This window comes from Barbus barbus (genome assembly GCF_936440315.1).
Source record: "Barbus barbus genome assembly, chromosome: 29".
In the NCBI taxonomy this organism is placed as follows: Eukaryota; Metazoa; Chordata; class Actinopteri; order Cypriniformes; family Cyprinidae; genus Barbus; species Barbus barbus.
Genome location: NC_136757.1, coordinates 25,604,781 through 25,618,398, shown reverse-complemented (window position 1 = coordinate 25,618,398; position 13,618 = coordinate 25,604,781). Strand labels below are relative to the sequence as shown.

The following is a 13,618-nucleotide window of genomic DNA, read 5'->3' as shown; positions in this document are numbered from 1 at the left end:
AGTGGCTGACGTCATAAGCGTGGAGAACTTGACTCTGTATCAGCGGGTGCTCATTATAGACTTTCAGAAAAGTGAGGAATCTTTTCAGCTCTTTCTCTTCCAGTGCATAAGAGCGAGTGCTTCATTGCTAATTGTGTCTACTGATCAAATTCAAAAAGCAAGTAGGTACAGCAGAGGTACACAGTGGTTTATCTTCCCAGATGTTGCGATTCACATCTTCCCGAAATGTAATAGTAACACTCTAGCATTTTGATGTAGCTTTTTCACTCAAAAAGCGTGTTCACTCAACTGCAACATGCGACTAATATGTCAGATGAATTAGAACGATTTCTATCCGGATTTTGAAAGAGTCTCTTATGCTCACGAAGGCTGCATTTCTTTAATTAAAAATACAGTAAAAACAATAATATTGTTAAATATCATTACAATTTTAAATACTTATTTCCTATCTTAATTTATCTTAAAATATAATTTAATCCTGAGATGCAAAGCTGAATTTTCAGCATCATTACTCCAGTCTTCAGAGTCACATGATCTTTCAGAAATCATTCTAATATGCTGATTTGCTGCTCAAAAAACATTTCTTATTATTATCGATGTTAAAAACAGTTGTGCTGCTTAATATTTGGGGAAACAAATACACTGATTTTTTTTTTCTTCAGTTTTCTCTGATGAATAATATGTTAAACGTGAGGAAAAAAGGCTGTGCGTTCAGTTAAACTCTGATCAAATTCAAAGCAATATGTATCGATAAAATGTGTTTATTATATATTGATCATGATGCGAACACTAGCAGAGGTCTTGTCAATACTTATACCGTAAAACTAGCATGCCGTCGAGCTAATGTATTGCTTTATATGGAATACTTGATTTTGATTGATAGTAGTAACATTCTGAATAATGACTGTTGCCCATAGCAACACTATATATGTGACTGCCTACTTATGTTTCCAACATAGCTGTGCTGTTCAGTCTCTTTGCAGCTTAATAGTAGCTAATAAACTAATATTTCATGTCCATTTATTTATTTATTTGCTAAGTGGCCACATAATTCTGGATAATGTTCAGTCAGCTGCTTGCTATCACAAAATAAACTCTTGAGTTTATTTTGCAATAATGACTGTACATTATCCCATTAACATTTTCCAGCTCACTACTAGACAGCCACCTCAGGTGTGGTGAGAATATGCTAAGCTTTCTATTCTGGATGGGCTAAAAACGCAATGGGAGTTAGCGATCGCCTGAAACCTGTTTGCTGAACGTGCAGAGTGAAGCCCAGCTGAGCTGAGCGGTTCACATTATCCCGTAAAGCACAAACAAGAAGTGCTTTCAGTAAAAACACAGGCAGAACGTAATGGGTTCTTGGGTGATGATAAATATAGATTTCCACACCTCCCCCTTACGTCAACGCATATGGCTCAGTCTGTTCAGAAGCCAATGACATTGTTTTCAAGTATTACCAGGGGCCTGTTTCATAAAACAAGTTTACCAAATAAGCCAGGCTTATTTAAGTTAGTCTGACTTATTTTGAACCAAATCAGCTGACAATAAGTCAGACTTATTTGGTAAGCTTGTTTCATGAAACAGGCCCCAGGTGAAAATTTACTTGTCTCCAGTATCAGTATGTATTAGTTAGGACCGCATGCATTTAAGAGAAGTAAAACACTATACACACAAACACATATATGAAAATATACACACACATAATATATGTATATTTAAGGATAAAGTATTTCCATTATTTTCCCCTGCGATTTCATAACATTTCTCTGACCTCTAATTCATACAAGTTCATGAGATTTCTGGAAATAGGATCTGATAAGCTTAATCTTAATGTTATTTATACATTTTCTCACAAAGCATGGCAGCCATGGGAATCAGAAAATGAATTTAACTTGAGGATACCACGTTAACTTTACAATCTGCACCAATCAGGCTTGATCTAGCAGGTGACAAATTGTAAAAACATGCAAGGTGTGGCTCATGTCATGGATGTGGCTCACGTTATGGAAAACAATAAGTGTTATGGAATTTGTGGTTTTGCATGTTTTGAGGTATTGATCATGTCCATACGTATTGTAAATTGTGCAAGAGGAAGTATGCTACGTTTGAATTCATAATTTCATGTTTAAAGGGTTACTCCACCCCAAAATGAAAATTTTGTCATAAATCACTTACCCCCATGTCGTTCCAAACCCATAAAAGCTTTGTTCGTCTTCGGAACACAGTTTAAGATATTTTGGATGAAAACAGGGTGTCAGTCCTTGTCTTGTGTTTCCCCTCCTCCCGTGCCCATATTTGGCCTTCCTGTTCCTGTCCTCGTTTGTCTTCATTAGTTTAATTAGTCCCTAGCCCTGTGTTTGATTAGTCCACACCTGTTCCTTGTTTTCCTAGTGTTTATAAGCCCTGTGTTTCCTAGCCCCTGTGTCCGGTCTTATCGTCAGTATCGTCATTGATGTTCGTCTCTCCCCAAGCTCCTCGTCTCATTGTGTGTGTCGTCAATAAAAGGATTTATTGGTACCTCTACGTCTCCTCGCTCCTTGAACCCCGAGAGGGAACGTGACAGAAGACCGGACCCTACAACTCAACTATGGCTGAAGACAGGCTTTGGTGTCTGCGGCAGGATGGTCGGGATTTGGTAAGGTATGTTGAGGAGTTTCTTGAGCTTTCCAACGAGGTGAGCTGGATTGACGCCTCGCTCGGTGTGTGTTTTCGGTTTGGGTTGGACAAAGATGTCATCAGCTGCGATATCCCCACGTCCAGTTTTTCCCTTATCGGGCTGATAAATTATGTCCTCAATGTACATGGTATTGATTTCGAAGTCGAAGAATGTCAAACCGATCTTCGTCCAATCCAACCCGAGAACAACCCGGCCTCACCAGCTCACCGCTCGCCAGGACCCTCCACATGCCCTGCCAAATGTTCCGGCCACCCAACTCTTCCCAGCACTGCTGCTGTCCTCAGCCCAGAGTACCCCCGCAACCCCGCGCTTCAAGAGCGCCCTCCTGAGTTCCCGCTGGTTCCGTCCAGCCCTCCTGGGTTCCCGCTGGTTCCGTCCAGCCCTCCTGGGTTCCCGCTGGTTCCGTCCAGCCCTCCTGAGTTCCCGCTGGTTCCGTCCAGCCCTCCTGGGTTCCCGCTGGTTCCGTCCAGCCCTCCTGAGTTCCCGCTGGTTCCGTCCAGCCCTCCTGAGTTCCCGCTGGTTCCGTCCAGCCCTCCTGAGTTCCCGCTGGTTCCGTCCAGCCCCGCGCTGCAAGAGCGCCCGACAGAGTCCGCGCTGCAAGAGCGCCCGACAGAGTCCGCGCTGCAAGAGCGCCCGACAGAGTCCGCGCTGCAAGAGCGCCCGACAGAGTCCGCGCTGCAAGAGCGCCCGACAGAGTCCGCTCCTCTGTGGCTCCCAGGGGGGAGCTTCCCCAAGAAAATTTTGGGGGGGGGGGGTAAGAGGGTCACAGCCTGTGTGGCCGGGCCAAGGGCCAAGGCCACACGACCCGAAAAAAATAGGCCGTGGCTTCCCGAGTCCCCTGACCCGCCCTGGCCTCCCGAGTCCCCTGACCCGCCCTGGCCTCCCGAGTCTCCTGACCCGCCATGGCCTCCCGAGTCCCCTGACCCGCCATGGCCCCTGGAACGGGCACCGCCCTGGAGGCCTCCAGAGCGCCCACCCCCCCTCCCCATTGGATGGTGTTAGGCGTGAGGACACGCCTTCCGGAGGGGGGCGTAATGTCAGTCCTTGTCTTGCGTTTCCCCTCCTCCCGTGCCCATATTTGGCCTTCCTGTTTCTGTCCTCGTTTGTCTTCATTAGTTTAATTAGTCCCTAGCCCTGTGTTTGATTAGTCCACACCTGTTCCTTGTTTTCCTAGTGTTTATAAGCCCTGTGTTTCCTAGCCCCTGTGTCCGGTCTTATCGTCAGTATTGTCATTGATGTTCGTCTCTCCCCAAGCTCCTCGTCTCATTGTGTGTGTCGTCAATAAAAGGATTTATTGGTACCTCTACGTCTCCTCGCTCCTTGAACCCCGAGAGGGAACGTGACACAGGGAGGTTTGTGACTGTCCCTTTGACTGCCAAGTAAATGACACTACTGTGAAGGCCCAGAAAAGTATAAAAAGTATCGTCAGAATAGTCCATCTGACATCAGCTGTTCAATCTGAATTTAATGAAGCGACGAGAACACTTTTTCTGCGCAAAGAAAACAAAAACAACAACCTTATTCAACAAATCGTCTCCAGCTTAGTGACATTTTGGAGAATATCTGCTGGACGCAAACTGCATACGCTCTTATGTGTCAGCCGCACCACATGAGTATGTTTTCTACACCCTGATTTGAACGAAAACAGCATATCCTTGTGGTGTTAAAATGGTTAAAAAAAGTGAAAAATTTTCCCTACATCAATTTTTTCCCCAGTGTATTAGACTATTAGAATTCCAAAGCAACAATTACTGTACATTTCCAGAATATTGAAATAACACAAAGAAAAATTTACAGAGAATATGAATATACAATAGATGAACTCTAAAGCAGCCACAGTTAGGCCCCAGAAAAAGTAGATTAAAAGATTAACAGACGCTCTTCTTAATCGCCCATCCACGTGGAGCAAGGAACTGATGTCAGTCAGGCAAGACACCAACATGTCCTGCTGTGCTGACATCACTGGCCTTCTTATGCCTTCCCATTGAGAACCAGACACATTAAACGGTGCTCATTTTAAAATGGAAATTTTCTAACTAATCCATTTTGTAGGCTTATTAATATTGGAAATTACATTTAATCTAATTTAGCTATAATCTAATTTAAATTTAATTTAAAGTGTAAAAGATTTGCAACTTCAAATCATATATACATATATAATTATTTATAACATATTTATTAATTCTTGATTCATTTATATACTGTCTCTCTCTGTGTGTGTGTATATATATATATATACACATATATATGGAAAAATTATACACACACACATACATACAGAATACATATGAAAATCATGATTTTTTATATTTTTTTATATTTAATATATATAATTTCTTGACTTTATATATTATATTATTTTATATATATATATATTTATATATTTTAATATTAATAATATAAATGTTTAACTTATTAACTTTTCACTTAGTAAACTTTTGTAGGCTTATTAATGTTATATATATATATATATATATATATATATATATATATATATATATATATATATATATATATATATATATATTCTCTACAGTTTTTTTAATACCTGGATGATAAAACAATATGCTTCGTTCATGTGCACAATAACAATAGCAGATTGTTATTAAAAAGTGTCACAGCGCTAATACTTCAGTAAGGGGAGATTTCAGCACAGCTGTGATACTGTACTGCGGATCCAGCACTCAAGGACAGGTAGAGGGCTTTACTGCAGAGATCATAAATCTACCGACTATGTGGCCACGATTCGGCTCAGCTTGGCTTCTCTTAACTCTGATGCACCGCTACACAATGCTGCATAAACAGCCTGTAACCTGGCAACAGAAAGTCTGGACTGTTGCTGCGTCTCACAGTACACTGTATATGTGTTAGTGACGGCACAGCGTCAATCCGAGCAGCTCAATGAAAGATCTGTGACCTCAGATAGCACAAACAGAAGAGTGAGCAGCTCACTGAACTGAGCGCAGGGCTGTATAAAGAAACAGATGAGCTAATGTGACTTCTGACCTCAACCATAAAGTCTTGCAATAGAGGCTGAGTGTTATCAAGTTATGTGCACTAAATTCATTTACAGTAACAAATAGTACATGCAGAAGTTTAATACCGAGGGTTAGAGGTTAGTTCAAATCTCTAGCCTTAAATATGAGGAATATTCTCAGCGATTCTTACCAAACTGAGTGCTACAGATTAACACAACAGGAGTCTCTTAATTTTAATTGGTTCACATCAAGAACTTTAGACTGTTTTAATAGAAACTGAGTTCTCTAAGGGGAATTAGGGAAATGAGCGAATCTTCAGTACAGGTGTGGAGAAACCTCTTGTGAGGCCTATAGGAAATCAATTATCTCACGAGTGATTTGGCTAGGAACAAATTAGCAACATTGTATTAAAGCTGCAAAGTCTCCAGATACAAACACCTCGAGTTAAAGAGGGATGCAGAGAAACATTTTCCTTTAGCAATTACTGTGATATATATATATAAATAAACAGGGGACACGGCAATATAAATGTACTATTAAATGACCCTCATGCTGTTCCAAACCTGTATGACTTACACATTCTTGCATCAGTATTGTTTTTGTTAACTAAAAGTACTAAAAATTATTTTTCCTATTTGAAATTAGCTGAAATAAAATGTAAATATCCGATAGAAAACAATAAAAAAAAAAATAGAAATGTTGCCTTAGCAATTATCTTAAGTTTAGGCTAAGTACTAAAATGGATAAACTGAAATAGAAATAAAAATAAATGAAAGCTAAATATGTTTTTTTTATTATTATTTACTCAAATTTGGTGAAAACTGAAATATAAAAATAAAAGCTAATTCAAAATACTAATTCAAGCTATAATAGGTCACCCTGAAGGATCACCCGGTAGATCCTTCAGGGTGACCTGGGGAGGGGAGGTATCCAAACCACATCAACTGATCACTGGAGTTCCTCAGGGATCGGTTCTTGGACCCCTCCTCTTCTCCACGTACACTACATCGCTGGGTCCCATCATACATGCACATGGCTTCTCCTATCACTGCTATGCCGATGACACGCAGCTCTATCTCTCTTTTCAACCAGATGACCCAACGGTAGCTGCACGGATCTCAGGCTGCCTGGCGGACATCTCGGCATGGATGAAAGAACATCACCTACAGCTCAACCTGGCAAAGACGGAACTTCTGGTCTTCCCTGCCACTCCGACTCTACGGCATGACTTCACGATTCAGTTCGGCTCATCAATGATTACCCCATCAACTTCGGTCAGAAATCTTGGTGTAATCTTTGATGACCAGCTGACCTTCAAAGAGCACATTGCAAAGACTGCTCGTTCCTGCAGGTTTGCACTACACAACATCAGAAAGATCAGGCCCTTTCTGACAGAGCATGCTGCGCAACTTCTTGTCCAGGCCCTGGTTGTTTCTAGACTGGACTACTGCAATGCTCTTCTGGCTGGTCTGCCATCAAACGCAATCAAACCTCTACAAATGATTCAGAATGCAGCGGCACGACTGATCTTCAACGAGCCCAAAAGAGCGCATGTTACACCTCTCTTCATCTCCTTGCACTGGCTACCAGTGGCAGCTCGCATCCAGTTCAAGTCACTGATGCTTGCGTACAGATCTACCACAGGCTCTGCACCCTCCTACTTCCACTCACTATTACGAACCTACATCCCCTCCAGAAGTTTGAGATCTGCTAGTGAGCGACGCCTTGTGGTACCATCACAGAGAGGCTCAAAATCACTCTCCAGAACATTCTCGTTCACCATTCCTGGCTGGTGGAATAATCTTCCCACCCCTATCCGGAACGCCGGATCTCTGGCAACCTTCAAGCAACAACTGAAAACTCATCTCTTTCGGCAGTACTTGACTTCATCCTAAACTAAAAAAAAAAAAAAAAAAAAACTTTCCCTCTATCTTTCTCTCCACCTACTAGTTTGTACTTATTTGAACAATGACTGAGACTTGGTGTTACGAGCACTTCCTCTGTCTGACTGCCTCTTCAAGATGAATCGCTTTTTGTATTCCCCAATTGTAAGTCGCTTTGGATAAAAGCGTCTGCCAAATGACTAAATGTAAATGTAAATGTAATAATAGTATACTAATAATATTAAATAATGCCGAAACTATTTTAAGTCTCATGGTTAAAAAATATATTTTTTATATATTTTATATTATATAAAATATATATATTTTTTTATTTATTTTTTTTATCATTATTCATGAAAATCTTGCCATTCACTTTCATACCACAAGCAATTTGGATTTTGTCCTTCCAGTGATACAGGTTTGAACACATGAGCATGAGTAAATAACATCATTTAAAAATTAAATTTTGACATGGCTAAATTTGTCTTCTGAGAATGCAGAAAGTAAATATCACAACTATCTCACAGACACAATCTGTGAACACGGTAAAAGTCAAGAATGTGTGACAAACTGTATTTACTCTCCTCCTGCTAGCAGGACCTTTTTGGTCTTTGACAGCCTGATTTGATTTGGCAAAACAATTCAGGAGCCTATCAGTATTGCACACAAAGACGACATGTTGAGTTTGGCGACCTGCACTAAGGACACTGTGATTCTGTAACCTTAGAGCTCCTTGTTGGGGGTAGAGTAACTATTTAAGCAAGAAGAGCTCCAAGAGTCAGCCAGTTCTTGTTTGAATCACTTATTGTTTTCGGAGGAATTGATGGTCTTCGTGAAATGTTCCCAGCGGTCGGTTTCCATGACCTTTCCCCTTTACCACAGGTGGTTGAGACTTTAGATCCAAAACACACTGACATCTTCTCTATCTAAATAACCAAATGAGAATGAAATCAAGTTATCTGTCAAGACAGAAAGGAATCGCAACCCAAGTGCTAACACAACATTGATCAAGTCTTGACATTTTTCTCACTGCAGGCATCCAAGGCAGACACTGCTTTAAAGACAAACTGCTTTTGGAGGAGATACCATGATCGCTGTTCACAAATTAAGCGTAACTTTACATCTTGGCAAGATGTTTTTCAGTCATCAGTTTTTCATGTTTTTAATTGAATAAGACAGGAAAACGATATTGGAATTTTCCCAAGCATAGTGGGAGACGGCCAAAAATTGGGATAATTAAGATCTTTTACTGTTTTTGAAAGGAGTCTATTGTGCTCACCAAGGCTGCGTTTATTTGATCAAAAGTACAGGAACAACTGTAATATTGTGAAATTTTATTACAATATAAATTTAGAATAGAGTTTCTATTTTACTATATTTTAAAGTGCCCCTTTTATGGGTTATGAAAGGTTCATATTTTGGTTTTGGGAGGTCCCCAACAACAGGCTGACATGCATGCAAGGCCAAAAAACACTTTCATTGTCTTATCATATGCATCCTTATTTGCTCAACGACTCCCAAACGATTAATTTAACGATTCATTTTTCCAAACCCCTCCTTTGCGTGACGCTAATCTGTGGTGATGGGTCTCATTTTCATTTCATCATGTCTGTAGCGCCTGATAAAGCAGCTGCAGTGCTGCTTTGTGTACAGCGTTACGGGGGAAGCCGCTATTTTTACTGCTCCAAAAGAGGCACCTAGTGACAAAGAATGAATTTGCATTTTCATTCAGACCAACGCGAAAAGTGGGCGGGCAATATGCTAATGTTACATGATGACATCAACATGAAACGGCTTGGGATTCGTTTTAAAAACGACTCCTTTCAATGATTCAGAGTCGACTCTTTCTTTTGAGAGACAATAACTTTATACACGGTGCACTTTCAGATTTAAAACTTGGCAGGATGTTTTCATTCACTTAGAGCTGTTGTACACACTACATGAAAAGTAATTTTCAAAAATCCATAATAGGGGCACTTTAAAATGTAATTTATTCCTGTGATGCAAAGCTGAAGTTTCAGCGTCATTACTCCAATCTTCAGTGTCAAATGATCCTTCAGAAATTATTCTAATATGCTGATTTGCTGCTCAAGAAACTTTTTTAAAATTATCATCAATTTTGAAAACAGCTTTTACTGCTTAATATGTTGTGAAATCTGTGATGCGCTACCATTCAAAAGTTTGGGGTAAGTGAAGAAATCACGTTGAGAGGGGCAGTGCAATTGCTTTTGCACGCATCCAGGCTTTTTGCTTTCACTTTAGAACAAGAATAAATTACATTTTAAAAGATTATTAAGATAACATTTAAAAAAAATTTTAAATCATATTTTACATATTTAATAAATGCAACCTTGGCAAGCAGAAGAGACTTTAAGAAATCTTAATTATTCCAAACTTTTGGCTGGCAGTGAAAGATCTAGAGAGGATTCTGCTATTATATAAATTATTATGTAAAGTGAATTTCACTCTACTCTAATGCATCTAATCTAACCTTGTATGGATAATCATCAACTATTTCACGTTTTATATAACGTACATTCTATCATATCCACCTAGAGTACATCCCCATACATCAGGACAAAAACTCTTTAACACACATTTTCGCTGCTAATATATGGCCATTCATTCAGAAAATGCTGGACGGCATCCAGGGCGTTGGGGACACGGGGAGACGGCTTCGTCATTCAGGCAAACACAATGTTCCCTTTCTAATGGGGTCCTAAAGTGTTACGCAGACTTGGCCTTCTCATTCTATAGCCATCAGAAGATGCCTCAAAGAGCAAAAGAGAGAGAATCAGTGAAACTGATGATGAGAGACGCACCATGACTACTAATGCCACGCGTATCCGTCATAAGACAATGTCCCAAAACCTAATTAGATGACTACTTAGCATTTCAGACACATTAAAATTAAAATAGGCAAATTCAAATAATTGCACTAAAGCTAAATAAATATTTATATGTATATAATTTTTTTAAACCCCTTTTTACTCTTTAAGACAAGCGTTGAATTTTTCCTTAAAGCTATTTTTGTAAGGGCATGTGTGACCTCTAATGGATGGGTGGAAATGTGTGACCTTGTGTGCTTTCATGCATTGCATTCAGTGCAATAAGGCTCAAACTAGGCTTTCATATATTCTATATAAAACAATTTCTCCTTCATTATCCATTTTTAGCTGCATTTGATGCACTGAAACACAAGTGTACAAAGGGTGATGTACTATGTCAGTGTGCAGCAGTAAATCAGTGTTGATTTAAGACACACTCCCTAGCTTAAGGGAAAAAACCCAAAGAACTGGACCATCTTACAAACCTGTGATCCTGCACGTTCCATTGTCTATTATTATAAGCAATGTCATGGGGCACTGCAATAATACAGTTGATTAACACAACAGCTTAATAATTATTATTAACAAATGTATACAGTGTTTAACAGATCATTAAGGCCAATTCAAAGAGTTAGAGACTAAAATTCATATTCTGTATAATCATCACACAGTGGCCACTATTTAGATACTTAATAGAAACTTAGAAAATGTACATAATTGTATTAGAAAAAAAAGATCAAACTCAGTGGCATCTGATTAATAATGCTAAAGCTTTTCTCAGTACAAAGTTTACTGGGGAAATTTGTCTACATTTTTAACAGTCTATAAATTGCTTTAGCATTAAAAACCAACTAATCACCTTTAAAACCCTAATTTTGCCTGAAATGTGTTTTAAATGAATGACACTTGATTTGATGCTTTGTTTTGTTGTCAATGCAATAACATTCAGATTTTTGAGGTACAGACCGATACTGTATATTCAAGTCTTTACTTAATCATTTATTATTTTTTTAATATAATGACTACCAATAAATGGCATCAAAACAGCAACTATTACATCCTGGGATATTCAACAGGAAACAACACTGTTCACAGGTGATAACTTACTGTTTTAAGATATTATTTGCATATGCAATTTTTGTTCAAGGATTGAGCAACAAATAGAATTTTAAAATGAATTCCACTTATATATATTAGTGCTGTCAAACGATTAATCACATCTAAAATACAGGTTTTTGCTCACATAATACATGTGTGTATATTGTGTATGTTTATTATGTATATAAAGATACACACACATGCATGCATATATTTAAGAAAAATATGTTACGTTTATATATTAAATACATATAATATATTATATAAATTATATGAAATATAAATATATCCATGTAAATATTTTCTAAATATATACTGTATGTGTGTGTTTTTATATATACATAATAAATGTACAAAGTACACACACACATATATATATATATATATATATATATATAAAATTCCTTTACTGTTGCAGTATAATATAGTCATATAGTCAAAAAGCAGAAATAAACAATAATTTATGCAATTATATGCATATTTAGTAATATATATATATATATATATATATATATATATATATATATATATATATCAAAGTATTCATACCACACGCACAATCAAATATATACACATGCATACAATCATGTAGGCTGTAATATATACATAAATATAATAATACTACTGCATTCTAAATTATTTGTTAATAATAGTAACAGTAGTTTCACCCGTCAAAAAGAGATATGCTTGCCAAAGGCAATGAATGAATGAATGAATGAATGAATGGGTCAGTTCAGCAGACTCACAGTAGGTGTCCTCCACTGTGCAGTGACGTCACGGGGAGAGCGTGACGTCACTGAATGTGCTGCAGAGAGTCATCAAGACGTCTTACCTCCACCATTTTTGTAGCACAGGTACGGGAAGCGCCAGACGTTCCCCAGCCCCACGGCGAACCCCACACAGGACATCATGAAGTCCATCTGTCTGGTCCAAGTCTCTCGCTCGGGGTAGCCCTGCCTCTTCTCCGCCGCCACCGACGATATGGCTCCAGTGGCGGCTGACATGGGCCCGCCGTTGAGGGTCCCATTAACGCCTTGATGCGCGCTTCCATTGGGAATGAGATGGCCCTTCTTCTCCTCCACCAGGACCACGTTCAGGGCGCAGCAGTCCGCGTCCAGAGAGGATTTCTCCATCTCTCGTGTAAACAAAGCAAACGAACCTCCTCACGAGACTCGAGAAGGGCTTAAATCAGCAGTCAAAAATAAATATATGATCTTATTGTTCTTGGATGAAGTCAGTTTATTTTATTCACACCAATATGTCCCTTTTGTTCCTCTTCAGGTGCACAGGATCTGGCCCTTTATCCTTTTATTTAATAAAACCAGCAGTGTTATTCTTTACGAATGTATTTTCCGGTTCTCCTCAATGTCAAACGGTTACAAGAGATGGCAGTTTGATTCTCTCGGCGATTTTGGCAACGGTATTATTGGTTTGTTTTATCAAAAAGCGCGTTTGGAAAAGAAATAATAGATCATGAAAGAAAAAGACACCGATTTGAAACAGCACCTTCAAAAACAATCCACGAAACACTTAAAGGTGAGTCTGAAGAATCGCATGGGCACTTGAATCTCTCAGAGAGAAGGCGACTTTGCAGACGGCGAAACCAAAGCGGCCCTTTACGCGCGCTGATCAGATGAATGTAATGCAATTACATTCACGAATTGATCGCCTAAATCTCTTCAGACCATCGTTCTCGTCGGTATTTAACACTCAGAATGTATAAATGAGACGCGAGTCGGTGTCTACGGGAGCTGCTTCTGTCGCTGTGTGCGCGCGGACGGACTGTCTGATGCGTCCGCGTGAAGCCGCTCGGTGTTTTAACGCGCTCTGTAACGTCATTTGAAGCTCAACCCTCCCCCTCCGTCCTACTTTAGGAAAACAGGGAATGGAACGCTCACGTACGCTGTACACTGTATACTGCATACTACGCAGCAAGTGCGCAGCAAGATCAGTGGAGCTCTGCGCGAGATCAGATATGAAAGGTTTTTATCACAGCGAGAATGCATTACGCAATTAATTTCAGTTTGGTTGCATTACGAAAACAATAGTTAAAAAAAAATTTAATCAGCATAAATGAACAGCAGTAAAACCGATTGTCATGTATACATAGATTTCTAACATATAAAATGTACTTGTATTTATAGCATTTAT

General features: G+C 39.2%; 1 protein-coding gene across 1 annotated transcript in view; it reads right to left on the bottom strand.

Moving 5' to 3' along the window:
• Positions 1-13,301, bottom strand: part of LOC306849299 (sodium- and chloride-dependent creatine transporter 1-like) — a 40,346-nt gene extending 27,045 nt beyond the window's left edge. The window contains exon 1 of the mRNA XM_079384229.1: positions 12,300-13,301. Within this exon, the coding sequence (XP_079240355.1) occupies positions 12,300-12,600 (301 nt within the window). The 5' untranslated portion in view covers positions 12,601-13,301. The remainder of the gene's footprint in view (positions 1-12,299) is intronic.
• Between the last annotated feature and the right edge of the window lie 317 nt (positions 13,302-13,618).